The sequence below is a fragment of the Pleurodeles waltl genome, chromosome 10 (genome assembly GCF_031143425.1).
Source record: "Pleurodeles waltl isolate 20211129_DDA chromosome 10, aPleWal1.hap1.20221129, whole genome shotgun sequence".
Lineage (NCBI taxonomy): Eukaryota > Metazoa > Chordata > Amphibia > Caudata > Salamandridae > Pleurodeles > Pleurodeles waltl.
The window spans coordinates 899,902,767-899,925,889 of NC_090449.1; the positions used below are offsets into that span (position 1 = coordinate 899,902,767).

The 23,123-nt window shown below is 41.5% G+C and overlaps 1 protein-coding gene across 6 annotated transcripts in view; it reads right to left on the bottom strand.

Moving 5' to 3' along the window:
* Positions 1-22,509, bottom strand: part of CDK6 (cyclin dependent kinase 6) — a 609,297-nt gene extending 586,788 nt beyond the window's left edge. The window contains exons 1-2 of one of the 6 annotated variants that reach the window (XM_069211653.1): positions 22,352-22,509; positions 19,694-20,099 (exon numbers count right to left, since the gene is read on the bottom strand). In XM_069211653.1, the coding sequence (XP_069067754.1) occupies positions 19,694-19,920 (227 nt within the window). In that variant the 5' untranslated portion in view covers positions 19,921-20,099; positions 22,352-22,509. Of the gene's footprint in view, positions 1-19,693; positions 20,100-21,842 lie in introns of all 6 variants that reach the window. The other 5 variants (XM_069211656.1, XM_069211657.1, XM_069211659.1 and 2 more) reach the window with 5 other exon arrangements.
* Between the last annotated feature and the right edge of the window lie 614 nt (positions 22,510-23,123).

The following is a 23,123-nucleotide window of genomic DNA, read 5'->3' on the forward strand; positions in this document are numbered from 1 at the left end:
AAAAAATTGAAGCAAGAAGGCTGTAAGTTTGGGCATAACCCTGCAAAAAGTGCCGTTTCCAACAATAGCGTGCAGTGGAGTGGCATACAGTGAAACAGCATGTAGTGGAGTAGTGTATAGTGGAGTTGCATACAGTAGAGTTGCATATCCTGAAGTGGCGTAGAGTGGAGTTGCGCACATTATAAAGGCAAAGAGTGGACTGGTGTAGAGCAGAGTTGTGTACGGTGTAATAGCATAGAGTGGTGTCCGGTGGAGTGGAACAGAGTGGGGCATGTACAGTGTAAGAGCACAGAATGTAGTGGTGTACAGTAGAACAGCACAGAGTGGAGTGGCTTAAAGTGGAGCTTCATACAGTGTAGGGGCGTGGAGTGATGTATAATGGAATAGTGTATAGTGGAGCGGAGTACAGTGGTGTGGCATTCAGTAGAGTGGCGCAAAGTGGAGAAGGGTACATTGAAGTGGCATATACCAGAATACCGCGGAGTGGTGTATAGTGTAGTGATGTACAGTGGAGTGGCATATTGATGTATGAGGAGTTTAACAGCGGTGTAGACTATGGTGTGCAGAGTAGTGCTGTTACAAATGGGGTTCCTGGTTGGCTAGGGTAGGGACCTTAGCCAGGCAGGGACCACCACTCTAGTCAGGGAAAGGGAGCTACCCACCCAAGATAACCCCTGCTCACCCCCTTGGTATCTTGGCACGAGGAGTGAGGCCTATCCCAGAGGCAATGTGCAAATCGATTGCACAACACACATAACACATGTGACGCACTATCTCCACCACAAAGGAAACACAACACCAAGTTATATAAAAATAAACTGTATTGTACACATTATTAAACCAAACACATGTCAATAATACCCTGCTACTCAAGCAGTTGTCAGAACATTACACAATACTGTTACTCTGCAGAAATCAGCAGTAATCACATATAACACACAGGTTACTCATTATTCTGCAACATAAGCAGTAGTCAGGAAAACATTACTATAAAAAAGCACTTGTCATAAAAAGTATCATAAATGCATATACCAGGAACATTAGAAAGCATATGGCAAGTCATGAAAACATATTAGCACATCATGCCCATAACTGGCAAATATATGGCACATCATAAGAGAAAACAGGTTAACATACCAGTCCATAATGCCCATCCAAGGAACATAAGAAAAGTGTGTTTATAAAAGTACCTGTTTCTACAGATGAGGGCACCTCCAGTGCCACAAAATGAATGTAGGGAGACCCCCACGCTCCTCTACACAAAATGGGGGTCGTGTGGTGACTTGGGTGGAGGGGGGCAGCATACACCCCCTCTGTTTTTTTTTCTTATACCGGGCCCCTCCTGGGGACCCATGCCCAATCATGGCACTCAATGTCTCTGCGGGCCCCCCACTGGGCCACAACCGTCCCTCCCAGAAGGAGGGAGGCAAAGGTCGCAACAACAACAAGGGGGCCCAGCGACAACAGAGGCCCCCGGGCACAGCAGGGACCCCCACTTTGGGTCCATGCTTCTTATCCCTGGCTCGCCTGGCAGGGGAGTGCATCATGGGGCAAGAAGGGTGGCTCCAGCTAGCCCTGTCTCGCTCTTAGGGGAAGGAGACTGCGTGTCCTGGCTCTCAACACGCCGGGCAGGGTGAGCCTCCTAGCTCAAGACCCCGCCCGGCCTTGGGAGCGGAGGACTCCGGTAGGGAGATCCTCCTGCCCTCTTCTCTGACTCTTTTGGTGAGACGCAGAATTCGATCTGGGCTGCGGCAGTGATCCTCACAAGGTGGAACCTGCCCGTGCCCCGGGACACTCCTTACAGCCAGTCCTCCGGGGCACAACAACATCGTGCTCCCTTTTTCCTTCTTCTCCTCGTGCTCCAGGGGCACGCCGGATCATGTGCTCTCGATGTGGTCCGGTTTCTGCAAAGCCCAGGTCGCAGCAGTGAAATCGGCACAACAGCGCGCTTTCACGCACCAAACAAGATAGCCACAAGCGCTTCCAAGGTGCTTAAAGAGAATTAACCAGAGCGATCTCCAGGCACTATATAACTAAGGTGAAGCGCTCCTCTAGAAGATGGCAGGGGTCAGTGGCCACAGCACCCAGCCCCTGGGGGACACAACAAGATGGAGCACAGGGCAGCAGGGACCAGGAGCAGGCCAGCACAAGATGGATGCAGGCAGTTGCCAGTTCCTCCTAGTGACCCAGTAGGTCACAGGTCAGCACAGCAGCAGCAGTCCAAGGTGGTTACTGGTGAGTCCCTCCAGCAGCATTCTGTATGTATGTTTCAGTTCCAAAGGGTTCCCAAATTGTGGGGAAAAATCCCCTGTACTTGTACGCAGTTTTGTGGTGGGTTAACAAAGAAATGGAGAGGAGATTTCAACCAGTTACAACTGGTTCTGTGAGTGACCCTTCTCTCCTCCAGCACAGGCTCCCAACATCAGTTGGGGTAAACGGCCCCTTTGTGTGAGGCCAGGGCACAGCCTTTACAGATGGATGTGTGCCCCACCTCCCTCTTCTCTCAGCCCAGGCAGACCACTCAAAATGCAGATGCACCTCTGTGACACCTCCACCCTCCCTGTGTACAGGTTGTCTGAAAAGTTTGCACAAAGCCCAACTGTCACTCTGCCAAAACGTGGATTCGAGTAAAGCTGCAAAACACCAGAGTCATAAGCACAGAGAAATGCTCACTTTCTAGCAGTGTCATTTCTGTAATGATAATAAAAAATCCATCTACAGCAGTAAGCAGTATTTCTTACTACCATTACAACCATACCAAACATGCCTACGCTACCCCTCATAAATCAGACAATACCCCCTAGGCATAAGGCAGGGCATTTCCAATGCAATCCTATGAGAATGCAGCACTCACAGCAGTGAGAAACCAAACAGGCTGTTTGTCACTAACGGGACAGGCCACACAACCAGGCACATGTCCTGCCTTCTACATACATAGCACCCTGCCCATAGGGCTAGCTAGGGCCTACCTTAGGGGTGAGTTACATGTAGTAAAGGGGGAGTTCTGGGCCTGGCAAGTAAACTTAGATGCCAGGTCCCTGTGGCAGTAAACTGTGCATGCAGGCCCTACGCTAGCAGGCCTGAGACAGGTTTCAGAGGCTACTTCAGTGGGTGGTGCAAGCAGCGCTGCAGGCCCACTAGTAGCATTTAATTTACAGGCCCTGGATATAGAGCTACCAATGTACAAGGGACTTACAGGCAAATTAAGTATGCCAATTAGGTATAAGCCAATCATACCAACTTTAGAAGGTATAGCACCTGCACTTCAGCACTGATCAGCAGTGATAAAGTGCTCAGATTGCTAGAGCCAACAGCAAGAGGTCAAAAAGAAATAGGAGGAAGGAGGCAAAAAGTCTGGGGATGAACCTGCAAAAAGGGCCAGGTCCAACAAAAATCCTGTCAAATTTCATGTGAATCCGTTCAGTAATTTTTGCTCAACATCAAATACAATAGTCTATGGAAAATGCATTGGCGGAAAAACACGTTTTGAGATCCTCCCTTTTATCTTCTCACCCCATTAATGATTCACTGCAAAAATTTACATCACCACAAAATTTAGGAAATGCTATAGGTCTGGAAGATTGTGTGGTGATTCCTCAAACAGATGGAAAGTTATTAGGGAGAAAAAATCAGAGGAGTTTCTACCTCTGGAAATCCTAAGTATAACTACAGAGTGGCAATCAGATTTATTGTGATGTATTTCTTTTTACCTAGTGTATTTGTTGTGCATTTGGTTATTGGTTTACATAATAATGTGACCATAAATGTGTCTTTTAGTTGTTCATGTAGTAATTCTGAAACTTTACATATGAAGTCTAGATTATTTTTTGGGCTTCCTTGCTACCTTTAGTAGGGTAGTGCTACATATGAAGCCAATCATTGTTTTTATAAAAATTGAGATTATGTTTTCTCAAGTGGCTTTCATACAATGGTTGTGTATCTCTCTGCTATATCATTTTTCCATGTTGTTGCACAGAAGTATATACAGAAGATGATTTTTTCTTGGCTTATTTGTCACAGATTCCTTCATGAGTAGGAGAGCACGCAAAGCAAATTTATGTAGATTAAGATGTATTCTATTTGTTATATATTTTTTAATTGGTTTCCATTGGCATGTGACCATAAATGGGCCTTCCAGTTGTGTGTGTACTTGATTTAAATCATGACATTTGAGATGTAATATGTGATGTCATAAATTATGTCATGAGTGATGTTATATGTGTGATCATAAGCAGTGCATGGCGGGACGGAACTTATAGTTAGCTCTGCTAAATCTAACGGTTGAATTTCTGTGTTGTTTTAGTTCAAAACGTTAATGTTATCACTGACATATTCACCTAACTAGAACATCGCTTTAATCTTTATGTATATATTATAGAGTTGTGGTTGCCACTCTTTGCAGAGTGGTAGAAGATACTCTGTATTTATAGTTAGGGTGACCAGATATGGGATTTTTTAATTTATTTGTCCATTAATACTTTGTACCCATTTGACAAACATCTACAAAAATTTCCAGACCTGCTGCACCTCTTTCATTGTTGGAGTACTGAAAATTTTGCGGCGTTTGGTCAGGAGTGCAATGAAAAAAATGGGGGTCCCAAAAAAGGGCTGGAAATCAAATGCATTTTACATAGACTTTTGTATTTCGTGTAGCATGAAAACGGCCTGTCGGATTTTGTTAAAGTTTGGCAGCATTAGATATTAAGGTGCACAGATGATTCCTTTGTGTACTGCAAGGTAAGCACAGTTAAGTGTTTCTTAAGTTATAAGGTTTTTCAACTTAGTGATATCTTATAGCACAATACTATTAAAAGTAGCAAAATAAACTAGACTGAAAATGTAAACTTACAGATTTACTTAATGAACAACCAAAATACACATTTATGGTCACATTGTAATGGAAACCAATTAACAAAAACATAACAAATAGAATACATCTTAATCTACATAAGTTTTATTTGCATGCTCTCTGCTCACAAAATAAAACTTGCCCAACAAGCCAAATAAAAAACATCTTCCTTATGTACTCCTGTGCAACAAAATGAAAAAGTAATGTAGCAGTGAGCTACACAAACTACTATTTAGAAGACATGATAATTGCCCATTAACAGAAAAATACTCTTCATTTTGTAACTATATTTGGCTTTCATTCATGTTGGGCTTCATGTGTAGTACAAACCTACTAAAAGTATCCAGGAAGTATGAAGGAAGCCCAAAAAATAAACTAGACTGCATATTTAAAGGTTGAGAATTAGTGCATGAGCACATTTATGGTCACATGATTATGTAAACCAATAAGCAAATAAATAACAAATACAAAAGTTTAAAATAAAGAAATCACATTAAAACTGATGGTCACTCTGTAGTTATATCACAAAAGAAAGGAATTCCTCGAATATTTGCTCCCTAATAACTTTCCACCGGTTTGACGAATCACCAAAAAACTTTCCAGACCTAAAGCATTTTCTACATTTTGAGATTACGTAACTTTTTTAGGTGAATCCTTAAGGAAGTGCAAAGATAAAAGGGAGTCCCAAAATGAGTTTTTCCACCAATGCATTTCCCATAGACTATTGCATTTGATGTAGCATGAAAACAGTTGAATGGATTTACATGAAATTTGACAGGATTATACATTATGGCGCAGATATAATGCTTTTTGGGTACTGCAGATAAGTAGGGTAAGGATTTTTAAATTATAAGGCATTTAAACTTTGTGATATTTGTCACCACAGGACTTTTGCACAATTTTATCAAATTATGTGAAACTGCTGAGGTTGAATGCTGTAAACTTATTTAAAGTATAATGAATTTTCCTATCCATTACCACTTAATTAAAGTGGTAATAGATAGGGACCTGCTACTTAACTATATCTAAGGCCCTAACACTGAACGCAACCAAAGTGTAGTAAAAACAATATGTATGCCTTTTCTTTCTCTAAAAACAGCCATTACCCAATGGTATACTGGCTTCTCATCACTATATACCACACTATACTGCAAAGTTATCAGAGTATACTATGGCCCAAAATATAACTAAGGTCTAGCTGTATTATCGGATTGCGGTACCCTTTCGTCACTCATGGTGTTGGATGGGCAATGCAATACTTAAGTCAAATTTACAAAGGAACGCTGTGGACCATGTGTGGCCCAGCGTTGACTGATAAATCTGGAGAAACATAAAGCAGCACAATTCCCTGTTTTGCGTTACTCTGCATACCATAATCTACCACGCTGCTATGTTTCACATACGTCTGTATGCCATACCACTGAAACCACCCCACTATACACTATCCCACTCTACGCCTCTCCACTGTATGAGACTCCCCTCAGCACCACTCCACTCTGCGCTACACTGTATACAGCACCACTGTACGCCACTCTAGTCTACGTCACTCCACTGTACCCCACTCCACAGGATGCTACTCTACTAGTCCATTATATTGTACTGTACCCCACTCTACTCTATTCCACAGTATGCCACTCCACTGTACTCTACGCCACTCCAGTGTATTGCACTCCACTCCACGCCACTTTATTCTAAGCTATTCAATTGTACCCCACTCCAATGTATGTCACTCCACTGTGTGGTATTACACTCTACCCCACACCACTGTACACCACTCCAGTCTACACCGTACTATACTGTATGGCACTGTACAACATTCAACTCTAGTTCACTACGCAAAATGTATGCTACTCTTTGTGTGCCAGTGCACCGCACATTACTCTATTCTACTCCACTATTCCACTCCACACTGCTCAATACCATTGTACTCTAGCACACTGTATGCCAATCCAGTGTACCACACTCCACAACACTGTACTCCACAAAAATCAACTAGACTCTATGCCACTCTACTCCACTGCAGTCTATATCACTTTCCAATGCTGTACAACACCCATCTACACTGTACTGTTCCATGCCACTATACTCTACAACACGCCACTCCACTCTACATTGGCCCACTCCAGAGTACTTCACTCCACTATAATCCACTCTTCTACACTTCACCCACTCTATGCCACTGTACTAGACTTGCTGTAGCCACTCCATAAGCCTGTAGTACACTTTGATACTCTAGCCCACTCCATGCCCATCCACTCTACGCGACTATACTACATTGTATGAAACTCACAAACACGCCACTCGACTCTAGCCTATGACATTAGATTTTACAACAATCTCCTCCACTGTACTGTACGACACTCCACATGAAAACTCTCCACTTGCAACACTGGACTCTACAATCTGAAATACATTTTTATAAAAAAATTTAAAAAACATTGGAATTCAATGAAAAAAAAAGGTTAAAACTTAGTTACAATTGGGAAAACCTATCTACCTTTACAAACCAAGTTCAAGCTACAAAAATGTAAAGTTTTCATTGATGTTATACACAGATATATATATATATATATATATAAAGTCATAGTTAGGACTTAGTTTCTATAGAAAAAGTTTTTGTTTTTTTTGTAACTTGTCTACATCTTTGGCACCGGCTGACGAATCTTAATGAAATTTTACAAACAAATTTGACGCTCACGTCAGCTGCCTAGAAAGTTTCAGGGTTATCAGTCAATACGGGGGATGAAAAAAGGATGGGGGGTAAAAAAAAAATTAAAATGTTGTTTCCCCCATGTTAATTCCTGTAGGGAAGTGTTGGCAGCCACGTTGGGACTCTGAAAAATAGAAAAGGGGCCATTGTAGGTACAGCCTGACCCGATAGCTCTGGTGCTGTGGTCCAAGAGGGCCCCCCACAAAGCAAAAAATCATTTTTCACAAATTTTTCCAGCGGGAGACGTGGTGGATTTGTGGATCTGCTGAAAATGTAAAAAACTAAATCAGAAGCAGGCTCCTGCACTTGATTCAGTGAAGCCCATAGGTGGGTCAGGTCCTGGGGGCATTACAGTTTTAAAAGCGGAGGAGCCACCTAGCCCCTCCCATAGTCCTGGGGACTACCACCTCCCCGGGGGCTTATATCCAATTAAATGAGGGGGGTGCCTGGCCCCTCAGCAGCCCTGGGGACCCAGGGGAAAAAATGAGACATTGCTCCTGCAAGCAGGGAGCTGCTATTTAAAGCAGCTCCCTCCTTGTGGGAGCAATGCCGCCTCCAGCAGGATATGGGGAGCCGGATAGGGTCCTGTCACTCTCTCTCACTCTTTTTCCATCCGTAATGGGATGAAGAAGAGAGAGAGAGAGAGAGAGAGAGAGAGAGAGAGAGAGAGAGAGAGAGAGAGAGAGAGAGAGAGAGAGAGAGAGAGACTGTCATTGACTTCACACAGTCCGACTTGCAAGATGTTTAGTACGAATGTTATAGTTACGTTTGGATGCAGAGCTGAACAGAGCCCCTTTTGGCCTAATGGTCAAAGTCTTGTGCTGTCACTCAGAAGGCTGAAGGTTCAAATCCTAGCATCGCTTTGCAGTGTCCCTTTTTATTTTTGAGTATTTTCACTGTTAAACATTCCTAGTGAGGGAATATTAAAGTCTTTTTTCCCCTCAAAATCTGTGAACTGAATGTCATTGCTAAGGGCCTGATTACGACCTTAGCGGGGAGATTACTCCATCTCAAATATGACAGATATCCCACCCTCGGTATTAGAAGTTCTGTTATATCCTATGGAACTTGTGATATGGAGGACAAGATATTTTTCACATTTGTGACAGAGTAATCTCCTATGCCAAGGCCATAATCAGGCCCTAAGTCTGGACACTGTACAGTATGGAGTCACCTTTGGCCTAGAGGTTAAGGTTCTCAGACATGCAGACTAAAGTCTAGGTGAGTCTGTGGTCATTTCCTGTTTTAGTTTCTTTTCAGGTATAAATATTTAAGTTACATACTGAAAGGTGATCTCACTCTTAATTGACAAAAACATTTTTCTTTTTAATTTGTCTGGAAATATCTAATTATTAGAATAGCATTCATCAAGGCCTAAATCACTCTCTTTCTCTCAGTCTCTCACTTTGTCGCTCAGGGTTAGGTGGTTAAGGGGATTGGCCACAGGGACTGGCTGCAGGCCAGGCCCTGAGGTCAACCTCCCCATGCTCGGCCAAAGGTCGTGCTTGGCACAGGTTTGGGTGGTTATAGGAAGTTGGTGCTAGGCCCTGTGGCTAATCACCACTGCGCACAACCTTTTGGCCATGCGCAGTGGTGGTTGGATTAACGTATAGTAATGCAAATTACTTTGCTTTAAAAAAAAAAAACATACATCTTCATAAAAAAACAAAGGTTAAATGGACATTATAGTTAGGCTCACATTTTAAATGTACAAAACCATAGACATTCACCTGTTACAGTTGGAGTTATCTCAAGTAACTATAATTCGTGCCCTAAGGTAACTATAACTCATGCCCTCACCATGCACTGCTAATTACCCCACAAATTATGCACTCATGACATCTTTGATAACATCACTGATAATATCAATGTAATAATTGCAGTAAAAAAAAATGAAGAAAAAAAACAGTGCATGTTGGGACGCGTGTTATAGTTACCTTATGGGAATATGGGTAAAGTATTAGTATAGGTAGGTATGATTTAATGAGTTGTTAGTTGGATTGAATAGAATAATAGAAATGTACAGGAGGGAAGAATCCAGAAGTGTTAATTGGGAGATCACAATAGCAAGATGAGGTTTGGGATGAGTAAAAGAGAAATAGAGAAGAGAAGAGTCGGTAAAAGGGACTGGGGTGATAATAGTAGTAAAATGGGATTTGGGATGAGTTAAAGGAGAGACAAATGAGGGAGAATTTAGTAGGATTGTTTGGGAGATCATAGTAGTAAATTGAGGTTTGGGGTGCGCCAGGAGGGGAAAAGGGGAGAGTCTAGAAAGGTTTACTTTGGAGATCATAGTAGCTGAATGGGTTTAGGATAAATCAGATAGTGGAGATGGAGGATACATTGATAAAGGTATAGGTTGATGGTGCGACAGAATAAAGCTTTCAAGAGTATTTTTTTCCTCTTGTACAGTAGGACTAAAGAAAAAAAATATATAGATGCATGATTACATAGTGCTCACAGAGAGGGGAACATGTGGGAGAACTCATAACTGCATTTAGAAAGTTAGCCTCAACATGCAATTTTGGAGAGACAAGTGAGGGGAGAACTAGATATAATTTTTTGTTAAAGTGCAGAAATGACAACGTTTGAGAAGAACTATGGTTGAAGGAGGATCTTTCTGTAATTGAAGTGTTGGTAGTAGCAAAGAAGATAGAACAGTATTTAGCCTGCATAGAAGAATTAAGGAAAGACAAGAGTGTGTGTATTGAAACTGATAAAAAAGGAGAAAATAGACCTAGTTTAAGTTGTGCAAATTATACAAAGTTCTACATCTGACAAATAGCAATTTTAAAGGAACCTGTTTTAGATGTGTAGAAAAAGTACAAATATGCCCGATTGGAAAGACTGTCCTACATTTAAAGTTATATTGCAAATTGCGCACAAAGAGAAGTCATTTTGCAAATGATGTCTTACTAAATTATATGAATGAGTGAGGTTTTGGATGTACCTGAATAGTCTGTACTTGAAGCAGAAGTGTTATGTTTGATAAACCCAAAGATAGACAGTCAAGATTGAACCGGATGTTGACCTCATTGTCACTATTTGCACCACCCAAACTCTGTGGTTTCTTTGCCTGTATTTATGCCCCTTTCTATGATCTCCCGTATTAGGTGCTACAGCTTATGCTTTGTTTGTAACATGTTGCTTTTCTTTTTCTGTCTCAAAATAATAATAAAAAGATATTTTTAGAAAGCATCTCTTTACCACCAGAAACAAATGGGGTAGTGGAGAGACTGAATCACACTTTAAATAAAAGTATTACATTAGCTAAACACAATAATATGTGATGGCGAAAAGAAATATTGAACAAATTATATGCATATTGTATAACACTCCACTGCTCCTCTGATAGATCTACATTTGATGTATTTACAGGAAGGATACCTAATACTTTCTTATCATCTGGATGGATATGTTGGAACAAAGGTAAATGTGATCAGAACCCCAATGAAAGTGGAGGAAAAGAGAGAGCAGGAGACAAAATGAGAACTAAATACAATTTGATAAAAGAAAGTCTGTTGGTTGGAATAATTTTTGTGTATTTGATTAGCTTATTGTGAAGGACCCATTAAGTAATTTTCTACATTCAAAACATACATGTTCTATGAAAATTGTTGAAGTGACAATAGGTTGGTTACAAAGCAAGAGGGAAGAGTGTAAAGTTTAATAAACTATTGTTATCCTAACAGTTTATAAGTAAAATATGAGGTTTGGGAGGCGAGAAATGACTATGATAATTGACAAAATAGAGCCCCAATGAAGCCAAAGCTCTTTGATAACTATGTATGCAAACTGTTGATTTATTTTAATCTGACATTTTTTATTGGACTTAGGTTATTGATACTAACTAAATCTGTTTGACAATTTGTTTTAAGAGGAAGATAAGTTGTATCTTCTACATTCTAAGATCTAGACGTGAAGATAAGCATTGGAACACTGATACTTGAATGCTGGCAGTTGAAGCCAGCACTGACTGAGTTACAATTCCTGCTTTCTATTAGCCTGTTCTTCTAAGGAAATAAGCCCCTTGTGAGCATTTGTGTTTCAGGGGTCTCCTTCAGGCATTCAGCTCAGACAAGCATTATCTTTCCATTAGTGAGGGAGGTGGTCTGTTAAATGTGTCAGGACATGTCTGTGCCCTCTCACCTCTATTTCAAAGGTAAAATACTGAAAGTCTAGTGTTTACTTTACAGCAGCTCAGTGTGAAGGATCAACATCATTTTGCTCTGTCAGGAAAACATGAGCTGCAGCCTGAAAAGTCAATTTGTTGAAGGTTTGTTTTCCATGCAATCCTTCAAAACAATCTACCCCTCCTTGTAATATTAACATAAACAAAAGTAACAAAGATCTTTAAAATGAACACGCCAATTTCACATTGACTTAAACAAGCCACAGACTAAATGGAAAAATACATTTTTTGAAACACTTAATTGTTTTTTCTTCCTACAGCTATAAAACATAAAATGCAACAAATGGCATTACAATTTTTCTCCCAACTTAATAAATTAAAAAAACGATATTAATTTTTATCCCAATTCAAATTCTCCCTGTACAGTTCAATACATTTTAGTCTTACAAAAACCCAACACTTTGGGGTTTCATATGTGAAATATGGACCTCACTTTTTGGGTGCAAAGTATTTATCTATGGACCCCTTGGGAGGTCACATTGCTCATATAGCCATCAGCTTGCTATGGTAGGCAATATATTAAGGGCACTGTGACTTCACTCAGGGTCCACAGACATAAATATATACCTCACTGGCAGCCAATACATATAAATGAACATATGTAGATATTTACTTTAAAAAAAAAAACAGCTAAACAAAATAACATTGAAATATCCCAGAAATGTCCTAGTTATGGTTAGCTCCACACATAAAATGCACTGCTTATGACCTCACCCTTGGTATAACAGATGACATCACAAACTACATAAATGACCTCACCAGTGAAATGATGTCATAAATGAATAAAACAATTACGGATACACTAAAATCTCCTTTTTATATATGCAAGTTGTAATTTAAAGATGTACTAAGGAGTTCTATTAGTTATTGTTATGAATATTGTTATGTCATAAGCATTTTCAGTTATTTTGTGAGTGATAGTTTGCTTTGCAGGAATGCGAACATTTGTTTTCGGAGCTAGCCATAAGAGAGGAATTTTAGAGGTTTCTGGTTCTATTTCATAACCACAGCTGCAGTGAATCTGTGTTTTACATGAATGTCAAGATTATTTTAAACATGTATTAAGTTGGTATGACTGAAAGTAACTGTAACTTCACTTTAACAGTGCTTTTCAGTACATTTCTGCTTTTGATGATATACTCCACTGTGAAATACCTGCACTGAAATAACTTGCTACCAGTTTTGAAAAGTCATGTAGATTTATAAAACAGAGCCAACAAATTAAAACTTTTTAGCATATATTATGTTATTAGCATATAAACATGTTATTGTCCCTCCCTAACTTTTACCTACCCCCACAACCTTGTTGGAATTGCACCAAACTTGATCTACCCAAACAAGTGTAAACATGCAAGATTCATGGGGGGGTTGTCAAAAGATGCCAGAGTTACTAGCTTATGAACATGTGTTTTATCCCCACCCACTCTCCTTTTAACTGTGCCCCCTTTAACGAATATGCACATATTTTATATTACCAGGAGCGATCTAAACAGGCTAAGTGTCTGACAAATGTTGTCAAAATTGATCTAACAGTACTAATGGTGTAGGCAAATAAAAAAAACACATTTTAACTGTCAAGTTGTCTTTAACTTTTAATTTTTTAAAGCCCCATGACACATTTTTGTAACAATTATTTCTCAAAAAGTACTGAACAGATTTATAAAAGACCAAGAACAGTCATTCTTCTGAGTAAACTTCTAGTGTCACGTCCTAGTTGGTGTAATTAAGTTCAGCATCTTTTACTTATGGCAGAGAGCAAAGAGTCCTTAGAAAGTTAAAATGGGAAACCCTATTTTTGACCTCTTTTATTTTTACCGTCTGCACTAATCTTGCCATGCTAAACCTAAACCAGATACATTTTTGGGCAGGAAGGGTTGCACAGATTCGTCAAATGCCATAAAAGTTAATAGCAAATAAAGAAAATGGCTTTTCAACAGATCGCTGGCCTTGCCATAGCTACAGTGTCTCGATTGCCAACTCTGTACTGAACTCCATAAGTTATACTCTGGTTCCTGATTGGTTCATTCATGGTCATGTCAGCTAGTAGTGCTGGCCTCTGTCCTTTGGAACAGAAGCACTGTTTTGGAAATATGAGAATAATAGAATAAAACACTTAAACCAATTCAAAAAATGAATTAGACTAAACAAGCATGGCCAAAATACAACACAACACCAATTAACAGAACACAACAAATCATCTCATCAACACAAAACATGTATTCAACACAACTCTGCCATATACTAATAGCACAAAATATAAGAGAATACCATACAGCAACAAAACATAGCTGAAAAACACCAACATACAAGACCATAAATAACACAATAAAACAACACTAGAACACCACAAAACCAGATATAACACAATAGCATAACAATATAACACAGTAACAATAACGTGTGACAAATCTAATTGTCTAGTGGAGAGCACAAACTTACTTTCTCCACAGGTAGGAGTTCCCTGTGCCTCTCCCATTCTATGCCATTTGGCGAATTTTATTGTTTTGATTTAACTCAGTTTTAAAGATTTTATATCTGTGTAAAAGTGAATTTGAAGTGGAGGCTCTTAAAAAAACTGCATTTAGTATTAGGGGGCTTTAGAAACGGGACGCGCGCTACTTCGTTGTCTGCTCCGTTTTTTTGGCCGCCATTTTGGGGGTTAGCGCTCCAGCTTTCAAGGCTGGAGGGCTATATTAATCACAACAGGAGCGCGGCGCGCACCTGAAGGTAGGAAGAGGTCCCCTGTGCCTCTCCCATTCTATGCTATTTGGCGAATTTTATTGTTTTGATTTAACTCAGTTTTAAAGATTTTATATCTGTGTAAAAGTGAATTTGAAGTGGATGCTCTTAAAAAAACTGCATTTAGCATTAGGGGGCTTTAGAAACGGGACGCGCGCTACTTCGTTGTCTGCTCCGTTTTTTTGGCCGCCATTTTGAGGGGTTAGCGCTCCAGCTTTCAAGGCTGGAGGGCTATATTAATCACAACAGGAGCGCGGCGCGCACCTGAAGGTAGGAAGAGGTCCCCTGTGCCTCTCCCATTCTATGCCATTTGGCGAATTTTATTGTTTTGATTTAACTCAGTTTTAAAGATTTTATATCTGTGTAAAAGTGAATTTGAAGTGGATGCTCTTAAAAAAACTGCATTTAGCATTAGGGGGCTTTAGAAACGGGACGCGCGCTACTTCGTTGTCTGCTCCGTTTTTTTGGCCGCCATTTTGGGGGGTTAGCGCTCCAGCTTTCAAGGCTGGAGGGCTATATTAATCACAACAGGAGCGCGGCGTGCAGCGGGCGCGCCCAGCGGGCGCGCCAATGGCGCGCCAAAGGCAAGCCCGTCTGCGCCCGTCCGCGCCAGAACGAGCCAAGAGCCCAAAATCTATGCCCGAAACCCAACCGGAAGGATAGGCATTACGTATTCAACCGAGGAACTTCTCCATTTTAATAAAAATCCTTCAGCTCTATGCTATAACAGCTTAGAGCCAGGTAAGGTTAATTTTAGATGCCCCAGCTGTGCCTGGTTACATAAAGCACCCACAAACCACCAACAAGCGAAGAATGATGACAGACTCCCCATATGTTTAGTTAACTGCCGTTCATTAGGAGCACATGCTAGGGATATTTACCTCATGATAGAACAAAAGGAACCCCTGGCCCTGTTCCTTACTGAAACTTGGCTGGATGAAAGTTCCTCACCAGATATTGTCATGGCCCTGCCCTCGGGATATAAGATTAGTAGAGTGGATAGACCTAGCAGAGGAGGAGGTATTGCAATTATCATCAGAGACACATGTAAGATTGAGTGTTCACCCGCCCTAATTAAAAGGATGCGAAAGCATGCTGTTTGCAATCAATGTAAACCCTCACTATACTCTCTTGGGGATACTGCTCTACCGTCCTCCTGGTTCTATGGGAGATTTTATAATGTCACTAGCAGAATACACTTCACAAATAACATACACCAAATCTAATTTTCTAGTGTTGGGTGATTTTAACCTCCATATAGAAAATTTAGATATTGCATCCTCCAAGAGGCTGATAGCAGAGTTGAATGCATGTGATTTAAATCAAATTATTCAGGGCCCAACACATGTTAGGGGCCACACTCTTGACCTGGCTTTCTCCAATAATCCTGATCTAAAATTTGTATTATCCTCCCCGCTGGTTTGGTCAGATCATTTTCTTGTAGAAATGGAACTACACCTTGCACACTACAAGACCCCAGACAGAGGGATACCCCCACGTCGGAGGAAATGGCATAGGCTAAAACCTGTAGACTTTGTCTCCGCACTGGAGAAAAATAGACCAGGGAGCATAAATACTAACAATATAACTGTCTTTTCGCATTCTTTCAATAAATGGATAGAGAACAGCCTGGATGAGATTATACCCCTCTCCTCGTCCAATTGTACTCGGCGTAAGAAGTCACCCCCATGGTACAATGCCGATCTTCTAGAGAAAAAAAGAGTGTAGGAAATTTGAGAGAAGATGGCGATGTACCAAAAATTAATCCATGAAAAAGGATTATAAAAATGCGATTCGAGAATATCACCTTGATATAAAAAAAGCTCAAGCAATATACTATGCAGGAAAAATTTAAGCTGCGGCCAACTCTCCTAAGGAGATTTTTAAGGCCCTAAAAGATCTTATCCATCCTAGAGAGGAAGTAGAAAGTAGAGATTCCCCCCAACAACATGTTGAAGAGCTAGCTAATTTTTTTCTGGACAAAATCCAGACTATTTACCTGGCATTTCCTAATACGTCGAATACAGGACAGGAAAGAGCAATCCAGAAGGCCGGGGAAATAATTACCTTTACTAATTTTACCCCTATCAATCTGGATAGAGTCATCAGTCTAATGAGACTAACAAAATCGGGCTCTCCGCTTGACCCGGCCCCTCCCCAGGTCCTAAGCTTGGGAATCTCAGTCATAGGGCCTATAATAAAGAATCTTATTAATAATTCCCTGAAGGATGGCATTGTACCTGACCACTGGAAACAAGCCATTGTCAAGCCACTCCTAAAGAAAGCTAGTCTGGACCCTAAGATACTAAGTAACTTTAGACCAATTTCATTGTTGCCCTTAATCTCTAAACTGGCGGAGAAACATGTACATTTTCAGTTATCATCTTTCCTAGAAGGAAATAAGATTATACATCCGACTCAGATGGGTTTCAGGCCTAAACACGGTACGGAAACCGCCTTAATTGCCATAACAGAAGAGGCAAGGAAGAGGATGGACTTAGGTATGGAAACCGCGATCATCCTTCTTGACCTAAGTGCCGCTTTTGATACAGTTGATTGGAAAATCCTTTTAGAAAGGGCACTAGAATGTGGGATTGACGGGTCCGCGTTGGAGTGGATACGTTCCTTCCTTCACAGTAGGTCTTTCCAGGTACTTGACAGAGAATGTATCTCTAGAAGCACTTTTAGCAGCTGCGGTGTCCCCCAGGGCTCGGCCTTGAGTCCACTGCTTTTTAATATATACATGAGGCCATTAGCAGGCATAGTTGAGCCCTTCGGACTGAACATAGTTTCTTATGCCGATGATACGCAGCTGATAGTATCCTGTTCCAACTCCCACCCGGACATGGGACTAGCTTTAGGCCCTTGTATGAAGGCAGTTGCTACTTGGATGGCTGATAGTAAACTAAAGCTTAACGATGATAAAACAGAGGTTATGTTTTTTGGAAATAAAATTCCTCCTGCCAATCCTAGCATATTGGGAGGGATATCGATTTTCCCCCCCCCTAAAGGCTTGATAAAAAGCCTGGGGATATGGCTTGATCCCTTTCTTTCTATGGCTCAACATGCAAACAAAGTAGCAGGAACGACCTTCGCTCTGCTCAGGACCTTAAGGAAGGTGTTAACTATTCTGCCTTTTACAGCGAGGAGAATGGTCATCCAGGCATTGATTGGGGCCCGGATTGACTATGGAAACGCGCTGTTCATTGGCTCCCCGAAATATGTAATTCAGAGACTGCAAAGAGTACAAAACGCAGCGGCTCGTCTACTACTAAACATTCCGAAACATCACTCAATACGGCCAGGAATTGTCTCGTTACACTGGCTCCCGGTGGCAGAAAGGATCCAATTCAAGACTCTGTGCCATGTTCATAGATCCATATTTGAGAAGGGACCTGACATGTTGAAAACCCTTGCTCAGGTCTATATTCCAGCTAGGCCTCTTAGATCTTCCTCAGCTAATCTGGTTAAAGTTCCAACTATGAGGAAAGCTAGATGGGGAGGTTGATTGGTAGCCTATCAAGGCGCGTTACTGTGGAATAGCCTTCCTCTCAAGCTGAGAAACAACTCTCAAGAGGTATCGTTTAGAAAAGAATTGAAGACATGGCTATTTAAAACTTAAAACTGAATAATCTTGTGTTTTTAAACAATACATCGTCACTATGGCTGTATAAGCGCTACGAGGCCGTTGGCAGTTGGGCGCTATATAAATCTTTATAACATAACATAACATAACATAAATCATGACAGATTTTCAATTTGAATTTTCTTTATTGAAAAATATTGTAAAAGGACTTAGCTGTGCTTCACCCTCCTACGTATTCAGTTTTCTAAAATGCATTCCAATATACAATATTATTTTTAATCACACAAAAACAAAGCTGCTACACGATGTTCAAATTCATTCAAGCCCCACTGACTTATTCTTGAAGAATAAGTACAGCCACAGCCAACATGTGTTTCGTGACAAAACAACCGCTTCTTCAAGGCTCATATAAAATAGGATGTAGTTTTAAGATACCATCTATAGGCTTCCAACATATCTAGTGATCAGAAACTCTTATATTGCAATACCTCTGATGCTTTAATGTATAACTGTCCTAACAGCTTCACTTACAAATGATCTCCCAAAATTAAATCACTGCCATTTCCGGTGAATTAAATTGTCACCAAGCCCTGCTAATTTGCATCAGTCCATATCATAATTTTCAATTGAGCTTTTGATCCAGGCACATCGTCTCTCGCAAACTCCTGTTAGCAGGGTAAAACAATAATGCATGACAACACAAAATAAAAAACAGAGCTAAACAACACAATCACACATGACATCACAACACAATAATGCAACAAAATATCACACTAAAACATCAAAACAACATGTAGTAAGTCAACAACAAAATACAACAACATATCAGTACATCACAACAATATTGCAAGATAGCAATACAATCTACAGAACAGCACAGACAAGTCAACAATGCAACTCTAACACAATGCACAACAGAATAAGATAATGCAACAAACACAAAATAACAAAGACACAGCACAACATTTAAAACAGCACAAAACACAATATAACAGCAAACTACCAATTCTATCCACCACCCATCCACCTCCAACATTTGACTTTGCTACAGGTGAACATTTATGGTGCAGATTCCATGAAGCTATATATAGTGTAAGCATGTTGACACTGAAAATGCATATTGTGGATTTTCATGTACAAACCATAGCCTACACTTTTGGGGTACATGGTGTATGTCTATGGACTCCTGAGAAGGCCACATTGCTCATACAACCCTCTGCCTCTGGGCTATGTAAACATTGTGACCTTTCTTGGGGTCCACAGATGTATGCTGTGCACCTCAACTGAGGTCCACAGGTATACATCACTCACCAGATCCCTACAATTCAGGATTTCATGGGAGTATCTATTGACAGTTCAAGTGGTAGAATGCGACAGACGCTCAGAGATATGAAGGACCCATTGCACAGACATTGTAGCTTTATTGTTGATAGGTCAAGTGGTAGAATCGCACAGAAGCTCAGAGGTATGAAGGACAGAAATGATGGCTTTATTTTACTACTCAGCTGGGAGTGTAGGTGGGCCAACTTATCTTCCTTGTTTGCGTTGGGGATATTGGTGTCTTTAGCCTTACATGCACAAGGCAAACTGATACAATGTTTATCTGTGCTCTCTCACCTGACAATATTGGGGTGCTCAAAGGTTTCTAGATGTCTAAGCACGGCGACCTCACGGATGGTGGACAGCGGCATTCCCTCCTCGCCAGTCTGTACGCGCACCTGCTTCAGCGCCACGAAGCGGCCTCCGTTCTTGAGATCGCGAGCCTTGAAGACTTTTCCATAAGCACCTTCGCCAATCTCTGCAACACACTCATACTGCTGGTCGGCTTGACTGCCCCTCTCCATTTCTGTTCAGCAGAGATGCTTAGCCTCCTGAGCGTCCAAGGGTGTGTCTGGAGCCTAAGAGTAATACCAGCTTCGGGCACCCCAGTTTCGCACTAATGCATCTCAACACCTTTTGCTTATTTCGATGGACGCCGGATCACACATAAGGGATGGAGACTCATTTTCTCACTCTGTCAGATCTGTGGGAAAAAAACACAAATATCATAATGTAATGTTGGACTCCTTAAGAGAAATGTTATGTTTAGTGTATTCATTCATGCATTCATGACATCGTTTGTGTAGGGGAACTTTTACAAAGCAGACAGGATTTCTTCATTGCAGATGGAAATTCTCTGCCTTTTCACTCAGATATTAAACATGTTGAATGGCACGTAAGGGAGTGCGATCATTAGCAGGCCACTAGAATCACCTTCAATCAGTCCTGTTTATTTTCAGGCAGCTGTAATTTTCATGTTTGGGTTAGTGGCCCTAGACGTACCATAAAATAACCAAACTACAATTCCTAGCATATTTCCGGCAATTGCCTAAAAGACCAGGAAAAAGGGAGGACGCTCCTCATATCATGGCAGCAATACAAAAATGTGCAAATCTCTAGCTCAACAAAATACATTTCTACTTATTTCCTTTGTACATGAAGTTTGAGCAATTGGAGTTGTTTCAGGAAAAACGTAAGGAATGTTCATCCTATGGAAACACAGCTAATATGCGTTGTGCAGTGCATAGTGGCTTCTTGACGTGTAACACATTCACCCACTGTTATATCTTCTATCAATTGCATGCTGCACACTGAGATTTACCAGTTTGTAGCTGGGCCAAGCAAAGCACCAACTCCAAAGCCAAGACCTGTTATCATGTCACATGTGACTTGTTGGCGGGGATGAGGGTCACCCTACGTGGCAACCATGTATCTAGTAACAATTGCAAACGTGAAACTACAAGTCCCAGTATGCAAAGGGATAGTGACTAAAATGCCAGGGCTGACATACTGTCTAAAATGTGGCTTGGTGAAGTTTGGCAGTTACGTGAAAGGAAATCCCTCCTGCTTTAAACAAGGAGGACAACGTTTCGTGGTCCTATGATCTAGGGGATTTTGTAGCCCTGTGTTAATGGAAACAACACAACTACCACACTGCAACAACATTCCAAGAATTAACACATGCTCAGCCCTGACACTGGATTCCCCGAGACCAGCTCAGGTGGAAGCATTTGTGAGTGTTAGGGCCAGCTGAATTGCACGTGTCTCCATGACAGCTTCATTTAATTCTGCCCACTCCTAAAATGCTCGCACCTACTTGTGTTCATTTGCAGTCTACTGGCGCACGAAAGACAACAAAAGGAAAGTTGTATTTGCGTGGTGTGCATATGTTTGTGTTGTGTGACATGCAATGAGCCATGCATGCGGACTCGAGGTAGCAACCAGCGTCGTTGTATTAACACGTGGTTAGCGGCTGGAGTTATACAGTGGGGGTCGAGACGCTGCTCAGGTCTTATAAAATAATTGCAAGGGTTTTCAGCAGTAGTCCAGCCCGTGTTGGTTATCAAGGGAATATCTAAGGAATGGGTAATTGGGGTGGAAAAACAAGCTATGTATTCCGTTTCAGTCCACCCCACCCAGGTGTCCTTGCCACGTGCAGGGGCTGCAAGAAATTGCATAGCGTCAATGCGTTCTTTTTTTTAGAAGAATTTTATTTTAACCAACAGCGAAAGCTGTTTTGACCACCCATCCCCACACTTTACTTTCAATGGTAAAAAAACTACAAATTACCTATGTTTCACTTTAACGAATCTGCAAAGTAACACACGTACCATGGAACAAAGCGCCGTGAAATACACAGCGCAGGTTCATCCTTTCGCCCACATGCATAGCAAGCGCCTACCCCTTGCCAGCGGGTAACTTCACGTGGATATAAGAGATTACTTACTGGCACCGCGTGATGCGAGTTCTGCAGTCTTACGAGCCTCCTGGAAAAGTACCACCGGCCCCAGGTCACAAAACTAGCGGTCGAGCTTTCACCCTTATCCGACAACGTGACTAGATACCTTCCGGGAGCGCATGGCCATACTGCCCCACTCTTAACAAGCCACCCTAAAACTACTGCAAATGCACGATGTTAATAAATATAAGGTTGCACGTGGCCAGGTCCAGGAACGCCCTGACCGGAGCACACAGGTAGGTAAGACCGTGCTGACCGCACTACTCTGTGTGGCAGAAATTCACCTTCCTACTGCCGTTACTTTAAATGTATTTTGTTTTAGATTTTATTTCCAGGGATAAAAGATGTCCGTTTCAAGGCTCTCTGTGACGGTCGCACTTTAACGCATGCCCACGCACCCCACGGTTTCCCAGAGGAAGTCGCCCTGCTATCCGCTTCCTCGTGCCGAGTACCTTTCTCCCTGGTTTCGGGGCGGCGACCCTGTCTCTCCTACTTACTCTGTTCCTTTCCCACGCTGGCTGAATGTGACTTGACCCCCCGCATCAAAAAAAAGTTTGACACAGAGCTTGAACATTTCCGCATTCCTCGCTGACTACAAAGGCCCGGGCCGCCCGCCGCCTCCTCCTGTTCTCTGCGCTCGGTCCTAGCACTCAATGCAGTCTTTCTTGGGCTTCTGCCGAGAGAGGGAAGGCAGCCCCTGAAGGGTCCCCAGGCGCCGTGTGTCCTCCAGTATAACTTGCTCTGCCTCCACACGGAGGTGTCCACTGCTCCTGTGCCAAGCAGTAGGCGCTGCCACGGGATAGTTATTAGGCTGCGGTTTTTAAATGTAACCGCGCCAGTTTAAGAATTATAAACCGTGAATGTGGTAGCATAATCAGCCAAGCTCCTGCCTTTTAAAGTGCTGGCTGTTATATTTACATCTTATTATACGGCATCTTCAGAGGTGTTATCTATGGCAGCAGGGGCTAATGCATGTTTCAAATGGGATATAATTCTCCAGATGCGTTATACAATTGACAGGCAATAAACAATGCAGTTTCCCAAGCTCCCGCTGTCGGGAATTTCCTTATTTAAAAAAAAAAAAAAAAATAGTATAGATAATCGGGACACACTTACAGTGACACCAATCATTAGTGTAAAAGGTCATTTATTTAGGACAGGATTTAACCAGATTACATCATTTAACTTTCAATTTATACCACAACATTAAAAGAACCCCAACCCTTCAAGATTTCCTCGCTCATCTTTCTCTCTTCCGAACCCCCATTT